At 38.9% G+C, this 27912-nt stretch overlaps 1 protein-coding gene across 1 annotated transcript in view; it reads right to left on the bottom strand.

Moving 5' to 3' along the window:
* Positions 1 to 21906, bottom strand: part of GLRB (glycine receptor beta) — a 45073-nt gene extending 23167 nt beyond the window's left edge. Inside the window, exons 1-4 of the mRNA XM_062493719.1 lie at positions 21785 to 21906; positions 10751 to 10857; positions 8107 to 8174; positions 1428 to 1657 (exon numbers count right to left, since the gene is read on the bottom strand). Coding sequence (XP_062349703.1) covers positions 1428 to 1657; positions 8107 to 8174; positions 10751 to 10857; positions 21785 to 21906 — 527 coding nt within the window. The remainder of the gene's footprint in view (positions 1 to 1427; positions 1658 to 8106; positions 8175 to 10750; positions 10858 to 21784) is intronic.
* Between the last annotated feature and the right edge of the window lie 6006 nt (positions 21907 to 27912).

Genomic DNA, 27912 nt, shown 5'->3' with positions numbered 1-27912 from the left:
AATTAAAATAAACCCAGTATTTTTAGAGGAAGACAATAATTTCTGACTTTATTGAACCCAGTTTTCCTATTTGCAAGTTTTCAGAGAATAATTTTTCCATCAGAAACACTTCCATAAGTATTCACTCAATATTCACTAATCATTAACCATACCTATTGGTGTAATTTATAAATACCTGAAACCCAGAAAAAATATTTGAAAAACATTTAAATGTTTCACTTAACATTCACTCTTTCAAATGAGAAACTTCTTTCATAGCTGGAAGTTATTTTCTACTTTGAAATATTAATTTCTACACACTTCAAAACTACAGAAGCATCTGAAATCAAAACCAAGACCTTCAGAGCAAGCCAAACAAAATGCTTTGATTGCCCAATGTATCTTCTTTTCTGATCACTGCCAGCAATAGTCTTGAGACTGATTTTTGTCATCCTGTTTTGAAATGGGAAAAAAAGAACCCAAACTCTTTCATACAGTTTCTTCTTTTTTCTATCCATTTCTACTCCAGTAATAAATAGCTCATGTGAACCTAGCTTCTCAAGTGATTCCCTCTTAAAAGTAATCTTGCGTCATATTCAGATAATAATTTTTAGGTCTATCAGGGCAATATATTACAGCTCACACCAGAAGAAAATTCATTTTCTGTTAGGAAATTTAGCCTCATCTCTACATACTATAAACTGTTAACTCTCCAGATCTGTCATTCACTATGACCTCCTTTTTAATCAACTAATTTGCTGGTTGTAGTGGATGACTATTTTTGTGGCATCGTGTATACCTTTGATAACCAAGTCAAACCACCAAAATAGGATATGTTAACTACAATTAAATTCAACAGCAATTTGAAGGCTTCTGAAAAAAAAAAATATTCCAGTAAGGCATAGAACTTAATCAGGATTTTTCCACAGTACTTTTACAAAACATGCATATTTACAAATTTTGTAGTTTCTGCCTTTCACCTTTTCTTTAGCAAGTAATCATCGTTTACTTTAGTTGCTGTAAAAATTCAAGTAGTGTGCAACATATACTGTTTTAATGAAGGGTGTATTTCAGATAAAGTATATATATCTATACATTATATATATGTAATTACATATATATATATATAATATTATATAATCCACTCCATTATGCTTCTAGGAACCTAAGAAATTATCAAAATGTTTAAATTTAGTTATTTCAGTGTGTTAGCTTAACATGTATATACACTTCAAATTTCTCATACCTGCAGTGCAATCAACTACATGCTTTAAAACACCTTCATCTGATTTCTTTACACATATTTAATTTATTGCAGCATTGTTTATAAACTGTCTTATAAATTTAAATATTAGTAATAAATTGTATTACATTACTAAAGCTAATACAGAAAATATATTTTATATAAAATCACTTTAAAAAATAGTGGAAACATATAACTAAAATACCTCATGCTGACTAGGACATCTCCATCCCGAAATATAAAAAGAAGGATATTTTCTTGTGTGACATCATGGAAGTTAGCATTTTTTTCATTTGCAAAGAATAAGTCTGGCTTCCAAAGACACTTAAACATAGTTGGGTCCACTGTTAGTGTATCTGAACCTCTCCAGTCATTGGGCAGTTTGAGTCTGGGGTCATTCCACTTCTGTCTTAGGAAGATGTTGACTCTATAGTCCTGATGGGAAGAATAAAAAAATATTAGTCTAGCCAAAAGTCTAGCAGAAATCCCACAGAGAAATAAAACTAATCAGACTTGGAAGAGAAAAAATTATGCCCTGATTTTTCTATCACAAGGAGAGTAATCACTATTCAAATTACATTACAAAGTCTTATGTTTAACAGACTTTACTACAAACAGATTACATCTCATTCATGGTTTCGAATATAGCACCTTTCCTTAAACAAAGGTTCAAATTGTCACTCCAGAGTAATTTTTGCATCCCCTCAGTAACAGTCTCCTGTTACTCAGGCATAGAGAAAAGCATGCAGCAGGGCAGAGAAAGGCCATGGCTTGACTACACTAAATGGCTGCAGGCAGCAGGCATGATATCACTTCTATCAGGGTATCCCATGAGTTTACTCTCCATTTGGTTAAGTGACACACTGATGGCAAAATATCACACTATTAAAGCAGGAAACAGACCAGGCAATAGATTTTATGCTGCACACCCAGAATACAGCCTATCAGTGATCAGGGACTATCTTGCTAACAGGAAAACTGATGCCAGCTTGCAATGTAGGTACTGAAGTAGCAGGTATGAGAGGAGAAACAGAATCAATCTCAAAGGGACAAAAACAAGGCTTTACAGAGGAAATCTCCTGAAATCAGTAGGCCTCTGGCTGAAGGATGGACAGTAGTAGAGCCATGCTCAATGAGAACCTATTTTTGCTATTGAGAATTGGAGTAGCATGTGTCTCAGGGCAAAATTATACCCTGCACATGTTCTGCCCTTAGTGAAAGCTGTGAGCATCTGAAGGAAGAATGTGACTTAGAATGTCAGCTGTGATTTTTCAGTCTGATCTCTTAAGTCTTTTTGCTTTTTACATTTACATTTAAGTCAGTGCCTCTTTTGATGTATATGTAAACTAGGCAAATCACATATAGAGAAAGAATAAAGTTATTGTTGAAAAAAAAGTTAAATAAACCCAAACAAATGAATGAAAATTCTGTATGTAAGATTATTTCTATCTCCAGTCTTCCTAGTTCCCTTCTATAGTGTGCTTTGTTTTTTCATAATTGTCTATTAGGTACAAAGCCTCCTGAGATAAGGGCTGTGTCTTTCAGAGCAATGAAAACACTGCTACTGCTCTACAACTATAACAAAATGCTAGAAATGTGTGAACGAAGGTTCTTGACATATTTTTTATTTGCCAATGGATTCTGCATATAAACTAATTTTATAAAGTTTTTTATTCTACTTGTCAATGACTCTTGCACATTTTTGTTGATACAACTGAATGATCTTCTATTGTACTTACATTTACAGTCCAAAGCAGGTGCCATCTTGAGACAGTCATGCTAACCAGAAGGAGTCCACTTGGCTAATACCTCATGTAGAATAATTTATTCTGTCGTTTTGCTCTGCATATTTAAATACAGCACCCACTTTCCCATGTCAAATCCACCAAATTAGCCCAAGTATTTCTTTATTACACTATACTGTGTAATATTTTTCCTTACTGCATTGTAAGGAAAAGCAAAGCAGCAAAACTAAGTACTTGTTACTTGTTGGCAGTTTGTTTTGGAGAAAATATACATAGTCTGACCCTAATTTTTACAAAGGCCTATGTTGTCTTGTCAAAGTAAAGAAGAAGCAAAAAATAATGGTTAATATGAAGCGAATTTGTACTGGAAGGCTTTAATAAAGAAGCTTCATAATTGGAGGGAATTCAGGTCATTACCTCAGAAAGCATATTTTCAATTATATGCATATAATTGAAAATTTCCTTCACTTGCTTCTTGCTGAAGTTCCCATTCCATATGCACTTATTCTCTCAGTGAAAAAAAATTACTGTAAATTATATGAGATAAATACTGCATACCATTCATGCTCACAAGCATTACACTATTGGTTACACTGAATTAAATTTCCCCATAAACAAGTGCATTACCCTAATTTTAAACAAAATAAGATGCCTTCCCAAACCCATAGGCAAAGGATAAGCACTGTCCGACACCTGCCTTCAGCTTACCCATTCAGCAGAAGAAGATGCTTACATCACTGAAAAGCAGAATGCACTGGCAAAATAAGAATTGGAAGCAAGATCAGGTGGATGCTATTTTATTTCCTTCCTTGCTCTATTACAAATGAATTTAAACACCAAATAATCAGATGTTTCAGCATCTTAAGCTCTTGAGTCTGTTCCTCAGAGAAAGAAAATTCCTTTCAATCTAAAATGGGGAGTCCCAAAGTAGAGATGATGACAGGGATACTTGGAGAGGAGGGCCACCACATACTTGAGGCAATACAGAAAATGCAGAAGGAAGCTAAGAGATGTCACAATACGAAACTGGCCAGACAGACAATGTGCAACAGGGCTGCTCCATAGAAGAGCATGCACCCTTACAGCATCTGGCAGCAGTAAAGGCTATGATCTGGTATAAATTTATCTTGAAAGAAGTCTGTAACCAGTCCTCTCAAATTTGAACAATGAATTTTAAGATTCAGTAAGTGTATTACAATTAAATTGAACTGGGGCTGAAGAAGCAGTCTGCATGGAGTACAGTCTTCCTGGTGTACATTTTACAACTTTTTTTTTTAATTTGCAGAGTGATTGACATTTTATAGTAAAGGAGAGTCAAATAGCAACTATGAAGCCTGAAACTAAGGGAAGAAGATGGAAGAGATATTCAACAGCATCAGAGCTAGGAGGACCTATCAGGTAGAAAGAAACACAGAGGTATTCTGTAGGCTCCTACAGAAGGCAAATTGTTTTCAGGGAGGTTGGGAGACATTCTAGGAAATATTTCAGAAGTCTACTAAATAGTGGGCATGTGGTCAGAAAACCACCTCAGGTCAGAAAGCAAGTATAGCCTATACATCTCTCTGCAAAACAGAGGACATAGATCGTGAAAGACTTACTACATAAATTACACTCATACCAAGAAAGGCAACGTAATAGTGCTTCCTTTTAATAAAGAAGAATATGTAATCTTTAAGATTAAAGTAAGGAAGCTGAATGTTTTTTGTAGTCATGAATATTAAAAAGACCTTCTGAAAGATTATAAAGGAGAAAGAAGAAGTGGTGTTTTGTCATTTGAGTCAGTGAAGAAAGCTCACACTGCAAGCCAAAACCTTGAACATAGATTCTGTAGACAGAAAGTCAGATCACCATCATAGAAAAAAAATATAATAGTCCTATGGGTATTTATACCGGAAACTCTCTATCCCTAGGAATCCTTGACTGGTCATCCAGTTTAAAACAGTTTCTAAATTAATTAATAATCACCATATTATCTGCAGTCTGAAAAATCATGAACAAACTCAGAAGCAGAGTTAACGTGGGATCCTTGACAAGCGGTCTAACAATACAAAAGAGAACAAGTTATAGGATTCAAGATAAAGGGTGCTTACCAGAAGGTAGCAGGCATAAGCTCTTCTGCTTTTTATCTGTACAAATTCTGATTCTCTCTGTAGTTCACTAGCTCTTTTGCTTAGTTTTTTTTCCAGGAGACTTGCACGGTTAAGTGTGTGGAGGCACTGCAATTCTCCTCAATATTAAACAACACAGCATGAACACTATACCTTCTAGACACAGAGCAGACATTTGCCCTTCAGATTCTTCACAAGGGCTTGATTAAAGTGATACAGGATTCTGAGCACAGGACCCATAAAAAGGGTACTCGCTTTAAAACAAAGTAACTTTAAACATGTCGATGCTTTTCTATAAAGAAATTCCCCCCTTTCTTAAATCTAAGTGGACTCTGCCTCGGAAGGAGCTAATCTCGACTCTTTGTTGAGGATGAACCAACTTGCACAGCTAAGAATATAAATATGACAGGACCAGCAGGACAGCAAGTAAGGCCTTTTCTTTCTCACTGGCACTCTATATATTTATTTGCTGGGCCTTCTACCATGACCTCTATTGCAGTCATCTGGTACCCATTGTTATTTTTCCCTACACTTCCATCACACATAAGAAGGAATCATTGCTTTAGCATGGCTTTACCCCCATACAGACTTTGCAAAAGTTTATCAGTTCAATTACTACAGCCAGCAGTGGCTAGAAAGCAAAGCATCATCACAACAGTTCATTGACTGAAATACTTAAAAATATATTATTTCACAAATTTTGGTATCACTCCAACCAGTTTAGTAGCTTCTGGTAATTTTAGAGACAGTCTATAAATTAATACTCCTCATGACTCTCACCAATGCCAGAGACAGTAGAGATGCAGCCAGCCACTCTCTTCTCCAACACCAAGGAGCCTTTTCAGCAGTGCTGGTACTTCTGCAAATATCTCCTTTTCTGAACACAAGAGACTCCTCTGATTCTTGACAGACTTGGTGCCTCACCTCCAGGAAATATTTTTCCTGTGATTCTGGAAGTACAAGTCTTTTCCTGTTCTACTGTCTGGTATATTACCCAGATCACTTGAAGACAAACCTATCCCCCAGAGAGCAGTGACTCCTGAATATCCAATACCCACTGCAGCAGGAAGAGTTTTCTGAGTAATACATGAAAGAACAGATTGACTGTTAATTTTGTTGCTGCTTCCTGTATTACATCAAGGCAATCAAGAAGAAATCCAAATTTCACATAAACATGCTTAGCTATCATGGTGATCAGCTCGACATAGAAATCTACATAAAAGCATAAAACAAAGTAAGGATGGTGGCTGAAGTTCTAAATTATGGAGGGGAGCATGACTTATCATACTCTAGTATGACACATCCTAGTAAATTTGTAAATAACCATATCAGGAAGGCATAGACAGGCATACCTAGAGGCTATAGAGAGCACGTTTCTCATATTTCTTTTTTTTTTTTTTTTTCTTTTTGAAGCGGCTGGGAGGAAGCAAATCTCTCACAATAATTTTTATTACTATCTGAATCTGGGTGAAATGTAAAAAAGCCTCTTTAAAAGTCATATTTTAAAGCATGTAATTATTTCAGAAACTTTAAAGGATCGTTTGGTATAATATACTCGACATCTTAAGACACTTACCTCAGCCCTACTTTCCTGCTCTTCCTCCCTGCCCCGCTTTAAATCTGAGTCCTCTTTTTGTTTTCAGAAATAAATCTTGTGGCCTTTTGGGCAACCTTACCTTTTTTTTGTTTGTTTTAGTATCAGTTCCCACGAATGCCTTTAATTGTCTTACTATCATTTGCAATCAAACATAAATCTCTACTAGCTAAAGAAAGAAATTTCTGGCCAAGCTATTGAAAACTGTTCTAGCCACCTTTTATGTTCAACATGGAGTGGCTCTGCAGTCTATTGAAATTTTGTTAGGGTAACATGTAAGCAGGTTCTGAATTTTAAGTGGGCACTTACTTCCAACAACAACAAAAAAAGATTTTTATTTCGTATTAGTGTTATTGTGGTTTATTGCTTCTCTGCCATTATGAGTCAGAATGCTGCCTTAGTCACAGTATTAAAAAAAGCAACTTGATTTTGGGAGCTGCCTCAATGCTTAGGTGAACCAGGTCACCAAAGTGATCAGGGAATGCCTCAGAACTCCCACTCATGTGGGAGTCTATGTCTCATCTGTAGCTTTCCATGAACTGGCACGACATGGTGCACTCCCCTCTTTTTTACACAAAAGGAAAACCTGAACAGGTCAGAACATCTTCAATAACTAAATGCATTTTTGGCAATATTTTCTATAGTGTTTATTGGAAACACTGTAACAAAAAAAGATGTGCAAGTCCCAAAATACAAGAAAGACCTTTGCTGAAGCAACCCATATTTTGAAATTGATTTTATTTCCCAGAGAAACAAAAGAAGTCAAAATTGCAATGAGGAATATTTCATGCTGTTATTGACATGTTGAAATTTTCTGGCTGAACTAGAAAAACATTTTTATAAACTCCACTCCCCAGTTTATCTTTCCCATGCAGTAAATAAACAGCAGTAAGACTATGGTCATTGATCGTCTATTCTTTTATTACTGCTCCTTCTACTCCTCCACAATTTATTTCCATCTTCAGATCCACATAAAAAAAGAACCTATATGTTTCATCCTTATGCATGTCTGTTCTTTTTCTTCCATATACAGTCGTAGTGGTTTGTGGTTTTTTGAATAACACACTAAGCAACTTATGTAATAACTTTCAGGAAGATCTTTAACTCATACTACCAAATGGGTTCTTCCAATGAACTTAAAAACATATGGAAATTAGTCTATCTCTTACATCTTAGAAACCATGGATTTCCTTTCATGTTAATCAGATTCTAAAGCTACAATAATATGTGGGTACATATAGAGTGAAAAATACATTAATAGTAGTTTAGTTCTACGGCATAAAGCACAGTCAGTCAATCACAAACCCCATTAAGTGAATTCTCAGTGTCTGCAACCACAACAATTATTTCTATTTTATAGTTCATAATCCTCAGTCTGAAGTTTAGCTTAGTAAGAAAATCTCCATGTATACTACATGAATTTGATCTCACTCTTACCATAGTTGTCTCTTGAATTGACCCAAAGCTGTTAATGAAGATGTTAACTGCAACATCGACTGGAATTCCTTTAAAAAAAAGAATTCTAGTAAGCTACACAATCCAGTAAAGGTACATTATCCTTCATTTAAAACTCCTTTATACTGGTATCTCAAATGTCACAGTAACTTTATCTTTTTAAGTTAGTATATATACAGTTTTCGAAGTCAATAGAATCATAAAACCTTTTTTCAACCCAGTGATAAGAAAAAGTGAAAAAGAAAAATCCTTAGTCCAGAGAGCTAATCTTACAGAATTCCATAGATCATATATCGAAATTAATAGTTCTTGAATTCTGTGATTTTCTGTTATCTCAGAATGAATAAGCCACTATTATGCATTTTTGCACGCAGTGTAACAGATAGAGACAATTCACATTTCTAGCAGCAGGCCCTTTTAACTGTCAAGGCCATAATGCCAATCACCCCAAATTACCTGTTTATGATTTATGATGAGATATTTCCTTATGCTTTAAGAGGACACCTCTTTATGCAAGTAAAGTACATAAGCCTTTACCTGCCTGTAAAGTAAGAACACAGGTAGGTAAAAAAAATTATTGCATGCATCTTTCACAGCTATCTAGCCTTGTATGAAAGAGTTGACAAACTGTTCAATTTTACAGTGGTTACCAATTAGCCAAGAAAAAATTCTAGAAGTTAGCAGCTGTGAAGATATTAAGAGGGCCTGGATTTTTTCTCTTTTCCATAGCCAGGATTCCTGTACTTGAAGAGAGATGGTAGGATAGCTGCTACATCTCCCCTCTGTCACCCTGCAGGAATTGATTGGCAGTCATTTAATCTGGTGTTAACAGAGAGTTATCAGATAGCAAGAAGAAGTGGCCTGATAGTTGAGAGAACTAATTATGCCCCACTAATTTTATTTAGTATCTTTATGGTGTGTCAGAATATCTACTAGATGCAGGTATCTGATCCCATTTACACTGTTAAAAATACTCAGTGGGTTTCTTCCTACCTTCGGCAACAAAATAGATATAAAAATATATGAACACTGCTTTGACAGACTAAGCAAATACAGTACAAAGTAGTAATGCCTCTTCCTATAACGTTTGTCTGCATAAAATATTTTTATGTACATTTAATACATAAATTCAAACTTATTTTCTTGATCACCAGAAATTTAACACGATAAAATTTCACTTTTTCATTTAAATCAATTTGTTTGCTTTGTTTTTTAATTAGACCACTTAAGTGTGATGCTGTTGGTTATGCAATAAGCACAATACTTCTTTTAATGCCTGATGCATGTTAACAGAGCACCCATCACATCACTAGTAGTCAAGAGCATACTTTCTCTTCCAGATTTGAATAGGAAGTGCTATCCAAGAAAATCACTCATGTGTGAGGAACATTTTAACATGGGCAAACCACTTGTCAGAAAATGTTCTTTTTCTTCCCCCTCCCCCTGAGTTAACATTACATGTCTTTCCTTTCCCTTCCATCTTGATTCTTACCAGACTGCCAGAAGGGTTATCAAAAATATAAAGAAATCTGCAATGTGCTTTGTGATTACAAGCTGATTATGCTGAAGAACAGGTAGAGAAGAGACTAGACATTTATCCTTTGTGACAAGAACCCGTGCTGGAAACATATAAATATGGTTTTACAGAGAGTAAGAAAGAAGCAGTACACTTGCTGAGAACTGAGTTTTATATTATATGTTTATAAAACTGTTAAACAGAACTGAAAATACCCTCTTCAAAAGCACAATAAACATTTAGGATTTCCAGATTTTTCATACTACTGATATGCATGTTAAAATATCTTTTATTGCTCATATAATCATGTGGGGAGTTTTAAAATTAAAGATCTGCTTTATGTAAACTGCATTGCCTATATGGAATAAAATTGTCTACATTTTTTTTTCAGAAGGTAAATAACCTAATTCCTGGAAAATCTAATTTACAGCCTAATTTGTGTGAATTCTTAGAGGCTTTGTAGAAATATTTGTATTCCAACTTTTTCTGCACATGTAAGGATTCACGCTTGCCTACACAGAAGAATCCTGCAACATCTGACCACCAGGGAGATGTTTTAATGGCAGAAAAAGTGTTTCAATGCATTACCTACATGAATCCCCAAAATGTGCAAGCTTTATAACTAAAGTATCTTTAAAGGTTTTAGTAATTGTTTGCTAATAGTGATACTGCTGACCTCAACTTTTTATACTCATCTTAAAGGATGTCTACAGAGAAATCTGGTGGCTCAAAATACTGTAAAATGGAGTCTAACTAAAATTTAGGGATAAAAAGATATCTTAGAAACTTATTCTATAAATTATATTTCTATATTTAAAATATTTTATAAAATAAATCCAATTGTAATAAATCATCACATACATCATATCACATCACATTTCATTATTATGATAATGAAATCCTAACATATTGTCTTTCAGCTCAAAAGGATAAATACCTTCTGCAGTTTCAAACAATCTAGGGAAGCTTCCATTAAAAAAAAAACAAAACAAAACAAAAAACCCAGAAATTTAGCTTGCAAGTATTTTCTCTACATAATTTTTCTCTGTGTGAAAAGAGAAGTTAAAATCCAAAGACTGAAAAAAAAAAAAGCTGAAATATCTGACAAACCTTTGAAATTAGGCCTTATCCTGGGATCATAGCTGAGCAATAGTCTATTCAAGATATTGCTGGTAGAATTAGCAGGTACTCTTGCAAGGTCTTCAGCTGATTGCTGCCTGTAAAAAAGTTCATTAGTTACTATCAAGACAGAAACAACTGCATGCTTAAACTGAAGTGATTTTAAAGTAATGCCATAAATGCCATTTCACAAGCAAAAATGTGTTCTTTATTTTCAGGTGTCATACTGTATAGTCTTCCTTTCCTTGAGAAGTTTCAGTATTTTTCAAGAAATTATTTGTGTCATAAACACAAATGCTCCCTGACATACTCTTAACTGTAAACTTGGAAGCAAATAAACTGCAATTCACTAATTGTTCCCTTCCCTCCTAACAAAAATATGCAGAGGGACATGATTTCTTCATCAGTAGAAAGCAGCCACCTTAACTATTTTTAGTACCTGTCAGATTAGGAACCTTATTAAATTGACAGCCACTTCATAGGTGCCAAAGCATGCAGAGGATTTTGGCCATCTCCTGCTCTCGGATGCCAGCACCAGCTATTCCACCCAGAGCTGGAGGATTGCATAATCTCATTGTCAAGTGTTTATAAAAGCTCTGTTACAGAAGACAAGGCCTTGGACTCTGGTTTTTCAGGAGGAATTTAAATATCTTCATTACCTTGCCATTATTGTGCTGGGTGTTAAATGAAAACCATTGCTACAATCATAAGGAACCTGTGACAGGTAAATGTAGCTACAAGAGTAGGTGAAATTGAGCATAATAAAAAGCAATACGAGTGCGTCAGTGCCCTCCCCAGGTATTTTAAACACCAAGCAGGCTCATAATGGTATGTAAGTTAATTTGCATGCTCAGAACCTGTTCAGTGAACTGCTTCCAGTTTTGAGCTCTGTCTCGTAATCACTTTTCCATCCCTTTTATGACCACTTTGCTGTCTCTCTGTTATTATAATTCAGTAACCAGGATGCCATGTAAAGATAAGACAAGCACTCTACAGAGGTATGTCATCAACATTATTACCTCTTGCAAACTAATGTATGAATGTATTTAAAAAAATTATCAAGTTTAGTTCCTAAATGTTTTCCATTATCAGCATCAGCTGCTGTTGCCTTCTTCACCCTGTAATATCTTTTTTTCATCATTCTCTTCCATACCAATGGCAGTTTAACAGACCTACAGGTTATTCTATATAACATCTCAGTTCATTGTTTTTTTTGTTCTCATCCTTAAGCTTCCTTCATGTCCTCTGGGATTTCTGCCTTATTCAAACATTTGTTGAAGAAAACATTAACTCTACAGAAGGCTTTTGACCAGTTTAAAATAAACAAAAAACAAAAAAAACCACCACCCCATGAATGTATTAGACCACCTGATTTTAAAATGTTCAAATATGGTAGATCCTGTTCAGCATTTACCTTATTGATTACTAGGAAATTCATTCATTATTAAATGTCAGCATAGCATGACATCAGTATTTGATTGAAAACTGGAGATGAGACCAGATTCTAGCCCTTGAAGAGCTTATATTAATAACCTCACCTTTAAAAATAATCGCTACAACTCAAACCATAATGGAAAAGGGAATCAGATCTGCTGATTTGGTAGCACCCACTGTGACTTCCCAAAGAGATTTAATCTCCTCAGTTAACACTTAACAACTAAAACATTTATAAATAAAACTATGAAGAAGTTCCCTATTATTAAAAACATGTCAACCATTTATGACAATATAGCTGCATGTTATTATATCACAGTCTCCTTGATACCTCCTTAGCAACATATGTTAACTTCCTGTTATATATACAGAACTGTATGTTCTGTATACAATAAGCTGCTGCTAATTTAATAATAAAGCAATTAAAAAAGGAATGTGTGTTCTAACTCCTTTTCTAATAACTGTTAAATTCACTTTCAAACAATCCTCCCAGGGCTGAGTTTATAGATTTTTCTATTTTAATTAGAATTGGATCATTATGCCCAAAAAATTAATTTATTTCCTCATCTGGCCAGGCAGCTGGACCAGATGATCACTGTAGGTCCCTTCCAGCTGAAATGTTCTGTTCTGTTCTATTCTATTCTATTCTATTCTATTCTATTCTATTCTATTCTATTCTATTCTATTCTATTCTATTCTATACCATTCCATTCCATTCCATTCCAATTCTGTAATTTTGAGATGTGTTTGGTTTTCAGTGATGACCTTTACCAATAAAGAGGTTGCTACAGAAATATCCTAAACCAGCTTTGTGTGCTTTTTTTTTTGCAGTTATCACTAGCTGGATGAAAGGAAAACAAAAGGTTAAGATTATTTTTTATTTTCTAGGAGGAGCAATTCAGAAAAAAATGTTCATTTAGCTATTAAAAAGGCAGGCAAACACTCTGTATGCTGTGTTTTATCTGATACAGAAAGGTTCATGGCAATGGTTCCTTGCAAGTCACACATATTAACATAAAAAACATCTACATCAGACTATAAAAACTACATTTATAAAAAAATCTCCTTAATACTGACAATAAGATTTCTTTCTTAATTATGTATGTCCAGTATAATGAAATATGAAAATAAATCCAAACAAAAACTAATGAACAAGCTTAAATACTTTTTTTAAAATTTTTGTCATGGATGAGACAAATATGTTCATTAAATAGTGAAAACAGTGATCCGAACCACACAGGATAACACAGGCACATAAATGTAATACAGATGCTCATAAAAACCAATGAGGAAAAGAGGAAAAAGTTTGAGAAATTAAATGGGTGAGCAACAAACAGCAAAAGAAAGCCAAATACAGCTGACAGGTTTATTTCTCTGTTCGAGTAAGAGGAATAAAGTGGTTGCTTTTTGAGATCTGAGCTGCACTGCAGAAGTATATTAATACAAATATCTGTTCAGGCTGTTTGTTCAAAAGCCATCCAAAAACTGAGCAAAGGAGATTTATTGCATTGGGAAGACAGTAATGGGAAGAACAACGCCAGCATAGCTTGCTGGTAAAGAACACCACAATCACATATGCCACAAGTTGTTGAGTTGTGTTTTCAACATACAAGTGTATAAATGCATTTGTCCTTGCTTATCTAAGAACCAAGTGAAATACAGTGACACTGGCTGGTTTGAGTTAGGAGGAGAAGCACTGAGATTCAGTAACTGCTGCTTCTAAAGGTCACTTTGAACAAAGTGGTTGAAATAGCTACCGTAAAAAAAAGCTCTGCTGAGTATCAGTCATATTTTCACTGTGGTTCTTTTATAGTATGCTGTCATTAGACTGCCATCATTGAACAGCACACAAGGAAACTTCATCAAAATGACTGGATTTCCTTCTGAGAGCCTTGCTAACCAAAATGACCAAATTTCACCGCAAATCAATACATCAGATGTGTTCCTTGGGGTGAATTAAGAAAATAATGACACTTTCAGAGTGACAGATGAGCAAAAAGACTTAATGAGACAGTTAATGGGAAATGTTAGGTGCTTGGATAAAGAGGCTGGGACTATTAACATGAGACATTTACCTAGAGCAACAACCACCCCTGCTTAATCGGCCATTATGGAATTAATTAACGATAGGCATATTTGTGTATTACATAAGACAAAAAGGATTTGAGATGAGATCAGCTGTTCTAGAAGAATCTTACTTCAGTGTGCTGAAGGCTGAGTCCCACATAACAACATTCACACCAACTGAGAAGATACTCGTCGTTTTTTCTAATTCAGCCAACAATTTTCCCACTTCTAAAAAGCTGGTAACTCTTTCCACCAATGATTTCAACCAGTTGCAGCATGCATTTTAATTTTAATGCATTTATTTCAACCTGTGTTGAATGCACATGGAGCTGATGGAAAGCATTTAGAAACAGCAATGCAGCACTCTCCACAGTAATTCATGGGTTCTAAGCAAAATATAGTGAATACCAACAGAAGCCTCACACTTGCTATGAAGAAAATTTAAACACAAGTAATCATAAAACTAGAACTTACCTTACCAAAAATTTTACCTTAGTAACAATTAAAAAATCCCACACAATCAACATACAAAATACCCAAACCCAAAGTGATTTTTTCTTTCTCTGAATAAATAAAAGGGAAAATTACCAGTATTTCTGTTTACACAGAAGTATCTGCACAAAGTGTCCTCACAATCCAAAGAAAACAAAGTACAGTTACTCTTTTGCTATAACATCCCCGTGTGAAATGCCTGGTCTTTTGGAGGTTACATTTGGTATCACTGATGAATCAAAGAATTGCTTTACATATTGTATTTCACAGGATATGCAGTAAGGTGTTCATCTCCTCTTTCACTGAAACTCTACACATATTATCACTGCCTTTGAAGATCATGATCAACATTTTAAGTTGATGGCAACAGGTGATTATTTTCATAATTCACTAATCAAATCCAGAATTTTAGATAAGCAGATATGCATGGCAAAAGGAAGCATGTGTTACACTTGGTTTGAAATTTATATAGCTTTACATTTATATCAGGCAAATGCATCAGAAGACATTATATCTCTATAAGTCATCATGACATTTATTCTCAGAGCTCACTGGAGTTAAAAGGAGTCCTTTCTTTATGTTACAGGAGGAAAGAATATAAACAGTATTCTATGCAAGCTGGAAAGAAAACTTTTTCACGGTTCTAGCTTACTGACAGATAAAAATATGTATTCCAACTCATACAGCTACCTCCAAAAATTTCCTATATGATTCTGAAGCCACAGATTTCAGCGCAGTTTATTTAATCTACCTGATAGACACTGACATTTTAGTCATATAATATGGCTGTGTACATTTGAGAAAGGTAAAAATAAGTTTTGGGAAACATAATACCTATTATCACACCATGTATTTTAAGTACAGTTTTCCTGTACTTAAGCTTATAAACTATCAGTGTTCTGATTTGCAGGCATTTGAATTTTTGAGTGCAATTATCTCTAAGCATAAAAACTAGTTAATACATATTAATGACATTCTATATAACTCTTCTGAGTGATTTCTCTGACCTCTAGTATGTTTAATCGCTACCTTTTCAAACTGTGCAAAGTGACATGTGTATTCCTAAGATTAATTACAAATAGTCCAATGAAAAGTGGTATCACTAATTACATTAAAACAATGGAACTCTGAGTCACCACTTAAATGTCTTCATGAATGCAGTTGACAGCTAAACACCTAAAATGAGACATGTAGCTTCAGTACCTAAATTTGGAGGTAATGAAGTGTGGTGAAAAATGAGAAAGGTTTCTTCATAGCTAATTTTGAAACAGAAACCCAGATTAGGCACCATGAATTGTGAACTTTAAGTTGAGAGGGTGAAACAGCTTGTCTTTCATGTCATGTTGTAGATAGACCAAAGAGAATAGTCTCCTAATGTGGACAGGTAGAAAACCTTCCTGCAGTTAGGTAATGTCAATAGCTGTAAGTATCACTACTTCGGTCCTTTTCTAGAAGAAACCTCTTAAATCCAGCTTTGATTTAACATTCAACATTCCCAGGGTTAGGCACCTTAAGGAGTGGTGATATGGAATCTGAAGTGCCTTACTATTCACTAAACTTGAGAAAAGCAAGCTGGTTCATCTGGCTGCCACAGAGCCAACAGCCCCCAAACCAACAGAACCAGCTTAGCATGGTATTTCACCAAGCCTGAACTAGTACTGCTCTCAGCAATGCAGTTTTTTTACTAAAGTTAGCTTGGCTGCTCCTAGCTTAGACATCTCTGCATCCCACCAAAGTCACCCACCACCTGTGACCCTTGTGCATAACAAGTGTCCTGTTATGTTTTGATATAGCACACAGATGTAAAACATGATAAGCATTCAAATGTTTAAGCAAAATTTTTGAAGAAATTTATCTACATCAGGTCTGTAACCCAGCATTTTTTCCCAGATACTGTAAGTATGGAAACAATAGAAGGACATTGGTAAAATCTAACCTGAATGGTGGTATAAGTGGCAATATAAGAGGAAAGCATAAGCTGAGATACATTTTATGTAATTTGTCTTGACAACAGAATTTAGACCTATGGTTTTCCTTGGGCTTAGGCAAAGGTGCTGCAATGTAAACCGCAGATCCAAGTTTCTTCTCAGTCTGGAGGTTGTATATGAAATACAAAGTCTGTAACTTTTCCACACAATTATAGTGTCTCATCCTGCCGGTGTTGAGAATGGAGCAAACGCTGCTCACTGAGAGGAAAAATTACTGAACAAGAACCAGTCTGTCATGCTTAATTACTGTATTACAAGACAGTTTAGGTTTTGCTTATATAGCTTTATCTTTTACTGCTCACCACATTTAACCACTTTAAAAACAAATTCTCAGACCTTCTGGAATGGGGCCCTATTTGTCTGGGATCACAGCTTTCCATGAGAGTTACATGATACAGAATAACAGAAGCATTGACCAACTGCTGTTACTACAGGGCAGAAGAATTTTTATAGGAACAAGACCTGGGCTCTTGAAGTGACTGTCAGATATATCTTCTTCCACAACCAAATTTAGGCTTCCCTTTCAACTTCATTCCACCTCCTCCCATAAACTGTATCAACCTTTCCACCACACCTACAAAAGAAAATGTCCACAGACTACCAACAGTGTCTTCTAGATGATGGGAATTAAGTGATAATGATGCCACTTTCCCACCATTTACATTCTGGGACTGATCACCTACTAATGATAAAGAGGCATTGTACACCCAAACACTTAATAAAAAAAATTCTAGTTGATGAAGAAGTGGAGAGGACCCAAGGTATAAAATATATTTTGAAGTTTTATTTTAGTCTTAATAGGAAGAGAATGTCAGAAGCTTAAAGTTAACCAAGAGAAATTTTAGGACAGAGTTCATACAACTCTACGCTTTAAACACATCAAAGCCTTTTTTCCCTAGTTCCAACTGTCTTTTGTTGTTGTTTTTCAAAAGAAGCCGTTTATTGAACCTTCGCATCTGTGACCTTTCTAAGCTTCTGCCTGGGCAGATGGCACAAGCCATGTTTTCTGGAGGGCTTAGAGGGCCATTTCACAGTTTCTGAAGTAGCTGATATGCTTTACTGAATACAAGCCAAATATGATTTGTACTCCTGCTTTGTGGGTAAAAAAAAAGTCTCTATAGATATTATACAGTATTTAGTAAATCATCTACAAGGATATAAATCTCCATGGAGACAGGAGGACAAATGCATAAAGGTGAAGAGGGATGCTCTTTTCAAAGCACAGTCTTGCTATCCAGACAAAAGGATGAGATTTAGTGACTGAGGTTTTGCTCTCAGTATTGCTGTGGCATTAGGGACGCTGAGAGATCTTCAGAAGTGAATGCTGTGCAAGTGAACAGCTGAGTCATCCTAAACCTATAATTAACACGGATAGCTGTGACGATGACCACCGTCATTACTGGATTTGTTAATTGCTCTGTGACATTCTTAGTACTCTATTCCTTCTCAACACTCTAATAACCAAACTTCCCTTTCCTTATCATTTCAATTGTCTAGAGATTTTGTGAGTAATTTTGAGTAGAGACTCTCTAAGCTGCTAGGGATTGTGGGGATAGTAGCAGCAGCTCAAACATTATACAATAACCGAAATATTTATTATGGTGTAACAAAACAAAAAATATTTTTCAGCAGTGCTAACTGTCCCACATGTTTAAGAGAAGCAAGGTATTATGGGGAATTACAAAAAAGTTAATAAGAATTAAGTAACAAAGGTCATGCAAGTATGCAAGTATGGGCCGTCTGCGAGCAGGAAAGAGATCAAGTGACTTAATCCAACTGTAGATGTATAAAAATCATCTGTATTAAGCATATGAAATTTCAAAATAAGCTTTGCAAACAGTAATACACTTTTTTTTTTCTTGAAAGGGCGGGCCAGATTTTTATTTTAAGATTTTCCATGGAAACAAAAGGCTAAAGTTTTGTTACTAAATCTTTGTATTTCACTGCTCTATGAATCTGTGGAAGCCAGTTTCTCAGATTTGCGGTGCAAAACTCCCTATTACAACATTTTAGGCCCAAAAGAAATTATGTCAATTTCTTTGTTAATCAACAAAGATTCAGGAAACAGACAGAAGTATAATTACTGTGTTTCATTTGGAAAGCCTGAAGTATGAAGGAAAATGATCTAAATGTAAGATATGAAATCTTACATCTGTTTTGAGGAAGCATTAAATCAAAGTAAGAACCAAATGATTAAGCATCAGCTTCAAGAAACCCTTCAATAAAAACCTGGGAAAAACAGTTTCAGGAATAAATGAAAATAAGATGGCAAATCAAGCCACTATCACACAATGCACAAAGAAGTGCAAGGGTTCGATCTAAGATACAAAATAGAATTTTCCTAATTTAAGGAAGCAAATATCTGCTTATGAGGCAATGATGAACTTTTATGGGGTTTCTGATCAGCTTGTTTTCATCTTATCCTAACAGGAGTTAATTTCATGCCAGAGGGGCACATTTGACGAAAGGCTTGTATTCAGGAGAGCCATAAAAGGAAAAATTCTAGTATGCTTAATTTTTATCCAAACAAATTCATGCTGAAGTTCCAAATCAGTCTTGTAGCCATCCATTTCTTAACATCAAATTAAGGAACTCAGGCAGTAATATGAGACTCAATATAAGTTTGTCCTGAATAATGATTTGCATAGACTTGAATTTCATTATAAAGTTTGCAAGAGAAGACTGCTCCATATACAACTACTAATGCAGTCTTTTGCTGTCATGAAGAAGTAAAATTTAGCTTTTCACATGTTGCAAGGAAATAAAAGGCCATAATTTGTTACAATTAAGGTTTAAATTCTATTGCACCAGTAACCAATGCAAATTAAAGGTGGATTTAGAGTTTAACTTATAAATGTACATTTACATTAGGAATTTGTACCATTCCATTTTATAAATTATGTAAAATCCCATTTTTTTGATAAAAAATAAAATGCATTCTTCTAAAATATTTCTTCATGCATTACTAGGAATTATTTTGTTAGACACTTCCTTAAGTAGTTTTAGTCTACCCTTATAGTGTCACTTGTCCCTGTCCACTGCATAGTATTTTGGTTTGATTCTGAGGAAAGATTGTTTTTTTCACAAAGAAAAAAATTATTACTAGTAAGCAACCTCTTTTATAACACAGAGTGTCACCAAATCAAGAAGTTTTGTGAAAGATCATTTAAAAAAATGCTGATGACTGGAAGTTTGCCAACAGCAGCCTGAATGAAGATAGCATTGGGCAATTTCTCTGCCAGACAAAGTTAATTTTCATTGCTCATTCACATGACAGGTCTTCTGGATGCCAGCCACAGAAACAGCAACCCCACTATTACAAGTGGTTGTCTCTAAAGCTGTGAACTTCAGTCAAGTAAGATATAGACAACTTGGTCATTATTCAGGAGCTCAAACAGGACTCATTGCTACAGCAAGTTTTGCTGGCAACACTGCACTAGATCAACAAGTACTGGATTCCACCAGTATTTTTGCAGACAGCTTCAACTGGAAAAGTATCACTTTGAAAATTATAGCATGCGTTCCATGTTTTTCCAAGTGTATTGGTGACATATGACATAATATTTAATGGTACCAAGGAATACAGGGCTTAAAATAAAAACAAACAAGAAAAATCCACTCACAAAGATAAAATCACATTGCTGTTTTGAATTCTACTATGACTAAGTCAAGAACAGGGGAAATGCTGGCTATTTAAACAAGACAATGGAAGACCTGCATTCAGTTCCCAACTGCCTAACACTTTCCAAGGGCTTCTGTTCTGATCCCTGTCCTGGGAACCCTGACATTTCTCTCCTTGCTATAAACTCTCACAGTAGCTCAGACAAAAAACCTCATCCAGAACACAACTTAACTTTTAAAAGGGAAAGAATGGGTAGGGGTCATTTCAGATGAGTCATTATCACATTTGAGATATATCTTAATGTATTAAAATCTAACAAAAACTATAACTTTTTAAGTTTGATATAAAAAAAAAGAGAAGGAAAACATGCACCATATGTAGAATCATTCTAAAATTTGAGGTTACAAATAAGCATCACTTTCAATATTTGAAAAGAATGGAAGCTTTAAAAAGTCATCCTTGAACAATGCTTCTGTTTGATTATTCCACTTTTGTTTTTTCTTTGGAAAAAGTTGATTAATGTTAAATAGCCAGTCTAACATTCTGCACCTCTTCTTTTATGGTCAAAGAAGGAATGTGCCTTAAATTTTTCTAAACAATTTTATTATTTCAGTCATAGTGATTTTCTACACTTACTAGCAACTTATCCTAATCCATCAATATTTTCCTCAGATACTTACAATGTAACACTAAAAAATTAGTAAGGCTTACCAAGAAAATTATAAAAACATCACTCACACACAACATACTGTCCTATAGATCACAACCTCATGCGGTAGGCATGAGAAAGAGGGAGTATTTTTAGCATCAAGTAATCATAGCTGTCCAGAACACATCCTCTATTCAACTGGGCAATCACAGTTTATAATTTCTTTATTTTTATAGGGAGACTATGCCATAAGGGCATACTTTATAGCAACAATCAATATATCCACCTCCAAAAAAGTTATAGAACTGTACATGATTGATGCAAGACTCTTAAGACCTTAGTTCTAATCAACATGCAGTAAGAACATGTGTAGGACAAGCTTTGTTTTACAGAACTAGTCAACCAGAAGCTGAATTTCAGCACGACAGTTTTGCATCCTCCTTGCTTTCCCCAATACACCTGCAACATGATGCTAGACAGCACAGCACTATGGGACCATGCTACTGTGTCCCTATAAATGAAGGCACTGGGTTGAAATCCACAAGGAAAGGAACAACTACTGTGGCTTAGATTTTCCCCTGCACTAAAACAGAAGACTTGCAGCAGAAGCAACACAATTATGATGCTGGTCAAACCCATTCCCACTACAGACCCCATCCTTTCAGCAGAAAGCATCACCTTCTACTTCAATTGCCACATAATTTCCACTGTTAAAAACAGGACAGGATCACCATCAAAAGCATACAAAAGCATAAAAGAAAGCAGGAACATACGATGGACATAGATACTGCTTCTTTTTCCCTTTTCCTTTCTTTGAAGACTTCTCTTTGGAATAGACTTCTTCAACCCATAAGGAGAATGAGACGAAACATAAAATCACTAGTAAGAACTTCATCTTGAAGATTATGCTTCAGAGAAATCTTCAGTCTGTGGTAAAAGAAAGCCATTTATGTTAGTAGGGCTGGACATGGCAAAAAGAAACACCTGCAAATTAAAACAAAACTTTCATGGGGGAGATGGGGTTTTTGTTGCTCTTCATTGTCCTGGGAGAGACAATCTGTTCACGTTTCCTTGACATGAAACTGACTTAGGCAATTTCCAGAGACTCAAGAAGCTTCCCAAAGTTGAGACAGACCGTGAGGAACAGATTTAAATACAGGTTAAATACAGGTTTATGTCAGTGTATTTAAGAAGTGTGATGTCCTTCAAAGATGGCCTAACTGAAAATACTCAGAAGGTTAAAAACAGGGCTCCTCACCAGAAATGTTATCAACTGCATTAGACACAATGTCAAGTAGTCATGTAGCAAGGCAAAAAACTGCAAGCCCTCTGCGACCTTGGACAGATAAAATTGCAGTAATTTCAATGCTGGTTATGAGAAGTTTAAATGTACATAATTTAAACACAACTATTTTGCATTAAGCATTTACACTGCAGAGACAGCACTGACAGGGCCTTGCAATAATGACTAAACACAACCTGCAATACTATGCTTTATAGCATCGTGCTCAGTTTAATATTTAAACTTCTCTGGGGCAAAAGCATGTACCCCAAATGAGATGAGTTTGTGTTTGGCCAGAGGCTGCCCCACCTGTCCCTGGCCACAGCACTGCGGCACCCAAGGCATTTTCCATTTGTTTGCCATCCCACAGATAACTGCCAAGTGTTTCTTTAGGTCAACAGAAATCTCACCGACGCCTCAGAATCTGCTGAATTTTCCACTTTTATTTATTTGCTCCTCCTCCCCCAAACCCCCCCCCCAAACACACAGTTTTAAAAGAGCTGTGCCTCTCTCTCTTTTCCCCCACCTCCCGGAGGAGCCGGGATGCTTCAAGCTCCCCGTTCCCCGGGAGCCACAGCATCGCCACTCTACCCCGGCCCGCCCGAGAAAGGTCGCGGCTCTGCCCCTGCCGCCACCGGCCCTCGCCCGGCCTCTCGGCCCGAGGCCTCCCACCGGCCCCAGCACCGGGAAGGGAGCGGCCTCCGCGCCGCCGAGCGCTGCCGGCGCTCCGCGGGGAGCGGGAAGACGAGAGGAGCGGGGCTCCCCTCGCGGCCCCAGCAGCACTCCCGGGCCGTGCCCCACCGCCGCCCGCCGCCACCCCACCGGCGCTGGCCGAGGTGCTGACGGACTCGGCCGTACCGCCCGGCGGAACGAAGCTCTCGGGCCGGACCCTCGATCCCCCGCCCGCCCCACCGGGGGAGAGGACCCCGCCCCGCACACGGCCCCGCCGCCGCTACGGCCGCGCCGCCCGCGCCCCGCGCTCACCGCCGGACGCTGCGATCCCCCCCGCTCTCAGCAGCGGCGGCAGGCCGGGAGCGGACGGGCCATGCCGCGGCCCGGCCGCAGCGACCGCGCGGCTCCTCCGGCGGCGGAGAGAGCCCCTACCTCCGGCGGTGCCTCCGCGGCCAGTGAGCATGTGCGGTGCCGCGGCGCTCCCCAGCGAGCACGTCCCGAAGCCCGCCCACACACGGGCGCAGCGCGCCGGGAGGGGGCAGCGGGGCCGACCCCCTCGGACCCCCCCGGCCCTCCCGCCGCTGCACACGGGGCACCGGCCAGGCGGTGGGAGGTGGAGAAGGGGGTGGCAGAGCGAAGCATCCGCTGGTCTCTGGCGGGAGGAGAATGTGTTCGATGGTGGTGTTGAGACATACCTAACAGAGTTGGCAGGAACAAGAGAATATTAGTGGAGAGGAACTGAGTAGGATGAGAGGAAGTGGGAATGCAGTCTTGCACAGATTAGTGGAATGGTGGATCAATGGGCCGAGGCTAATTGTAGGAGGTTCAACACGGCCAAGTGCTGCGTCCTGCCCTTGGGTCACAACAACCCCATGCAGGGCTACAGGCTGGAGAGTGACTGTAAAGCTACCCAAAAGACTTTAGGGCTGCTGGTCAACAGCCTGCTGAACATGAGCCAGTGTGTGCCCAGGTGGCCAAGAAGGCCAGTGGCATCCTGGCCTGGATCAGCAATGGTGTGGCCAGCAGGACCAGGGCAGTGATTGTCCCCCTGTACTCAGCACTCTTGAGGCTGCACCTCAAATCTTGTGTTCAGTTTTGAGCCCCTCACTACAGGAAGGACATTAAGGTGCTCTAGAGAGTCCAGAGAAGGGCAACAAAGCTGGTGAAGGCTCTGGATAGTAAGTACCACGAGGAGCAGCTGAGAGGTGGGCCTGTTTAGTCTGGAGAAAAGAAGGCTGACAGGACTTTAATGCTCTCTACAGCTGAAAAGTTGTATAAAGGTGAGGATTGGTTTTTCTTCCAGCAGTCCCTTGCCAGGCCTGGGGAAGGGACATGAGACAGCCCAGGACACCAGGGTGGGCAGGGAGAACTTGCCAGCCCACCTTCCACTCCCCTCAACCTTGTCTTGGCAACAGCACAGATGCAACAACCAGGTCCAAGCCAATGTAGGGCCAGGTCATAGGCCCAGCTCCCTGGGATGAGGACCACCTCTTTTGCTCTTTTATTGTCCCACAAGCAGCCAGAGAGATGACCTTAGCATTGCTGATGCTCTCCAGTTCAGATATAACCATAGGGTGCAAGTCATTCCTGTCTGGCCTCTGGATGTAGGTGATGGTAGAACATGGCTGAGTTGCCGTGTGGTCTAGCTTAGCATCTAACAGTATGAGCCCCTTTGAGAACCTTCACACAACACACACGGAAAGCTAGCAAGGAAAGGACAAGATGTGCTGCCACCAGCATGTAGTGAGGACTACTTAGTTTAAGAGTGGTTTTTAAAATTTCAGGATGGTTGAGCTCAGACTGCGAACTTTGTGCATGCAGCAACACTTCTCCATCACTGCCATCATTCTCCTACTAGAAGCTTGCCCTCCCTCCCAGCTTGACCAGGCTTCCCCAAACACCTTTTACCCCGGGACGTGGCCATGGTGACCCAGACCAGTGACTGATGGTTTTTGGGTGGTGGGGAAAAAAGCCAGGAAGTGCATATGCCACAGAGGCAGATGTGGGGAGAGATGGCAGCTGCCACCCCAGAGAAGCAGCCCTGGAAGCCAATGTCCTGATCTCACAGCCAGGGTTCCCAGGAAAGGCAAAGAGTTCTCCCAATGGCAGCAACTTCTTGTTGCTCTTGGAGAGGAATAAAACCTTGCTGCAGGCTAGCAGGCTATGGCGAAGACAGCTCTGTCTTGTCCTCAGCACCATGCTGGGCATTTCAGCATCTCAACCTAAGGCTGGGTGCTTGCAGCCAGCCATGCAACTTATGGTCTGGCAGCCCAACCCTTGTCCCTCTCTTGGTGTGCTTCCCTGATGCCATCTCCTGCTTGTTGTCCCAAGATGACAGAGAGCAGCACCTTGCCAAGCTGGGGAAAGCACTGTCACACAGCCATGTTTAACTGCCTATGAACCCCAGGGCACACCTTCACCATCACCCTCTCCCAAAAACCCAGGGCAAGGCAAGAGCTCCTGTCTCACGGAGATGGGGATTCCTGCCTTCAGAGACCCCTGAAAAAAAAGCTGGGAGGTTGAAGCCCCCATTTGAGGGTTGATTCTTCCCCTGCCAGGATGGTGCTGCACAGTAGGACCATGGCACAACCCTGCTTGGGGTTGGCTTATGTGAAAGCCAGTGGAGCTTTAAAGAAGCTGGGGTAAGAAAGGCATGATTTCAGCAGAAAAGAGCATTCTGTATGACAGAGCTCCAGCACTAACACTTGCTTCATTTGTGGTCCTTGTGGCAGTAAAAAGAGATAGTGTGATTTCCTTCAAAGCAGGGAACAACTACAGGGCAGCTGTGGCCAGGAGCTCGTGACAAAAAGAGAGAATGTGAAACATGAGGAGTGGTAGCAACTGCAGCTGAAGCTCAGGAACCCAGACATGTAACGCAGCGTCTTATAAAACCCCAGCAACCACCTGGGTCTCCCTCCAACACCATGGCTTCATTCCCCTTCTGCAGTTGGGGGACCAGTTATAGTTTCTCTCCTCAGTTCCCTCCTTGCTTCTCTGCTCATTCCCCTCCTCATATTCCTAAGCTGTCATAGTGAGATGTGAAGAAGCAGCTAGTTTTGAGCTGTTTCCAATGAGCTCCCTGCCCACAAATGTTAAGCTGAGCAGACAGGATTGGCTCCAGATGTCTGGGGAAAAAGTCAGCAGTACCAGGAAGACCAGGATGGGCACTCCACCTAATTTTTTTTTCTTTTTTTTTGGCTGCTGAGTACGGAAATGTTAGACTTCGTCCTGGACTCCTAAGATGTTGCTCTATGTGCTGCTGTGTCCAGATTAGAGTGCCTATAAGTCCCAACACAGCTGAACTCACAGGCAAGGTCTTAGTTCTCTAGGTACAAACCCACCATATAAAATAGCAGGAACATGGAAGTCTCAGCAATTTCCACAGTTCATCCTTTCCTCTGGAATCATTGCCTCTCCCAAACAAAAGCTTCCCCATGGGACAGATAATGTTCTGTGGCTCTATGCGACATTATGCCAGTAACCCCTCTTCCATGACTTTGTTCAAAGGCAGTTTCTTTTACCTGGGAGGAGCTTAGCAAAAGTATTTTTCTATTGCAGCTTCTTTGAAGCAGCACATGTCGGAGAACCTGATGCTGAGGCAAGGCAGGGACCAGCTGTGGGCAGCAGCCCCTGGAATCCTTGCCGGAATCCTTGCCAGCTCCCTAGTCTCTGCCAGCCCATGGCACCAATCAACTCACACCCCAAGGAAACCTCCTCCTCTCCCCTCCATCTCAGTTTTGCTGTCCTGTCCCACATGTGCTTGGCTCAGCACAACTTCCAAGTTGCTTTGGCAGCAACCCTGTGCCTGCCACAACATTAAGCACATGAAGAAGAATCACAGGAAGGAGCTCCTTCCTGGTTCTGCTTTCAGCTGGAATGACAATTTCCAATCTTTCACCCTCCACAACCTCCATCTCCTCAGTCAGGCAGGCTGCAGTTAAGCCACATGCCCAAACTGGCTCTGGGGCAGAACTGCCCATGCAGAACTGAGACACAAGTCCCCATGACAGCTCCCAGTTCCATACCCATCCCTCACTCACACACCTGAAGAGGGGAATGTGGCAGCAGGAAGCAGATGGCAGTGAAAAAGGCTGATTATTAAATTCAGAACTACTTTCTGTTAGGAAACTCCAACTTCCTTCTCCAAATACAGCACACCTGACTGGGGCTTGCCCCCATGTACTGGGATACATAGGAGAAGCTGGAGCTGGCATGTCCCAGAATTGCAGAGTCCCAGCCCTGCTGGCAGGGCATATCCCAGGACCTGTTCTGTGGCAGTTAGCACCCCAAAGCCATAAAATCCCCTCAGCTCACAACATTCCATGTGAGCTTCAGCAAAGGAATGACTCCTCCTGAAATCAACCACAGCACACTCTGGGCTGCAAAATTGGTTGTTTTCTAATACCAAGAAACCACATTTAAAAAAAAAAAAAAAAGAAGTATATATTGCAGACCAAATCAGAACAGTTCCTATTTTGACCCAACCTGAACAAGTCCCACAGAGACTGTTCATTCTGAGATAGGCTCTCCCATGAAGAAAAGGGAGTAAAAACAAGCCAGCCCAAATCTTCCACATGCATGTTTCCTAGCAGAGGAATACGTGAAAAAAAAATTAAAATAAAAAGGAGAGAATTAGTGTTTCTAATCTCCTTGAGCAAAAGAGTTTTGTGCAAGTGTTTTCCACTTTTGGCAAAAACCAAAGTTAGATATTTTGGCTGGATACCGTCCACTTGCCTCAGCAGCAGCACCAGCTCTTTGTCCTGATTTGCTGTGAGCCTGATCTGCCTCTGCCAACTGCCCTGGCCTGGCTGCCCTTGCTCCACCATAGCCCCCATCCATTGCCAGCCAGACATAGTGGAGCCGTGGAGCAGGTCCTGGAGCCTTCATCCCGGTGCTGAGGGCAGTCTCTTCCCTTCCCAGCCCACAGGTTGCTTTTCAGAAGCCTGG

The sequence above is a fragment of the Cinclus cinclus genome, chromosome 5 (assembly GCF_963662255.1).
Source record: "Cinclus cinclus chromosome 5, bCinCin1.1, whole genome shotgun sequence".
NCBI lineage: Eukaryota > Metazoa > Chordata > Aves > Passeriformes > Cinclidae > Cinclus > Cinclus cinclus.
This window is presented reverse-complemented; position numbering and strand designations above follow the sequence as displayed.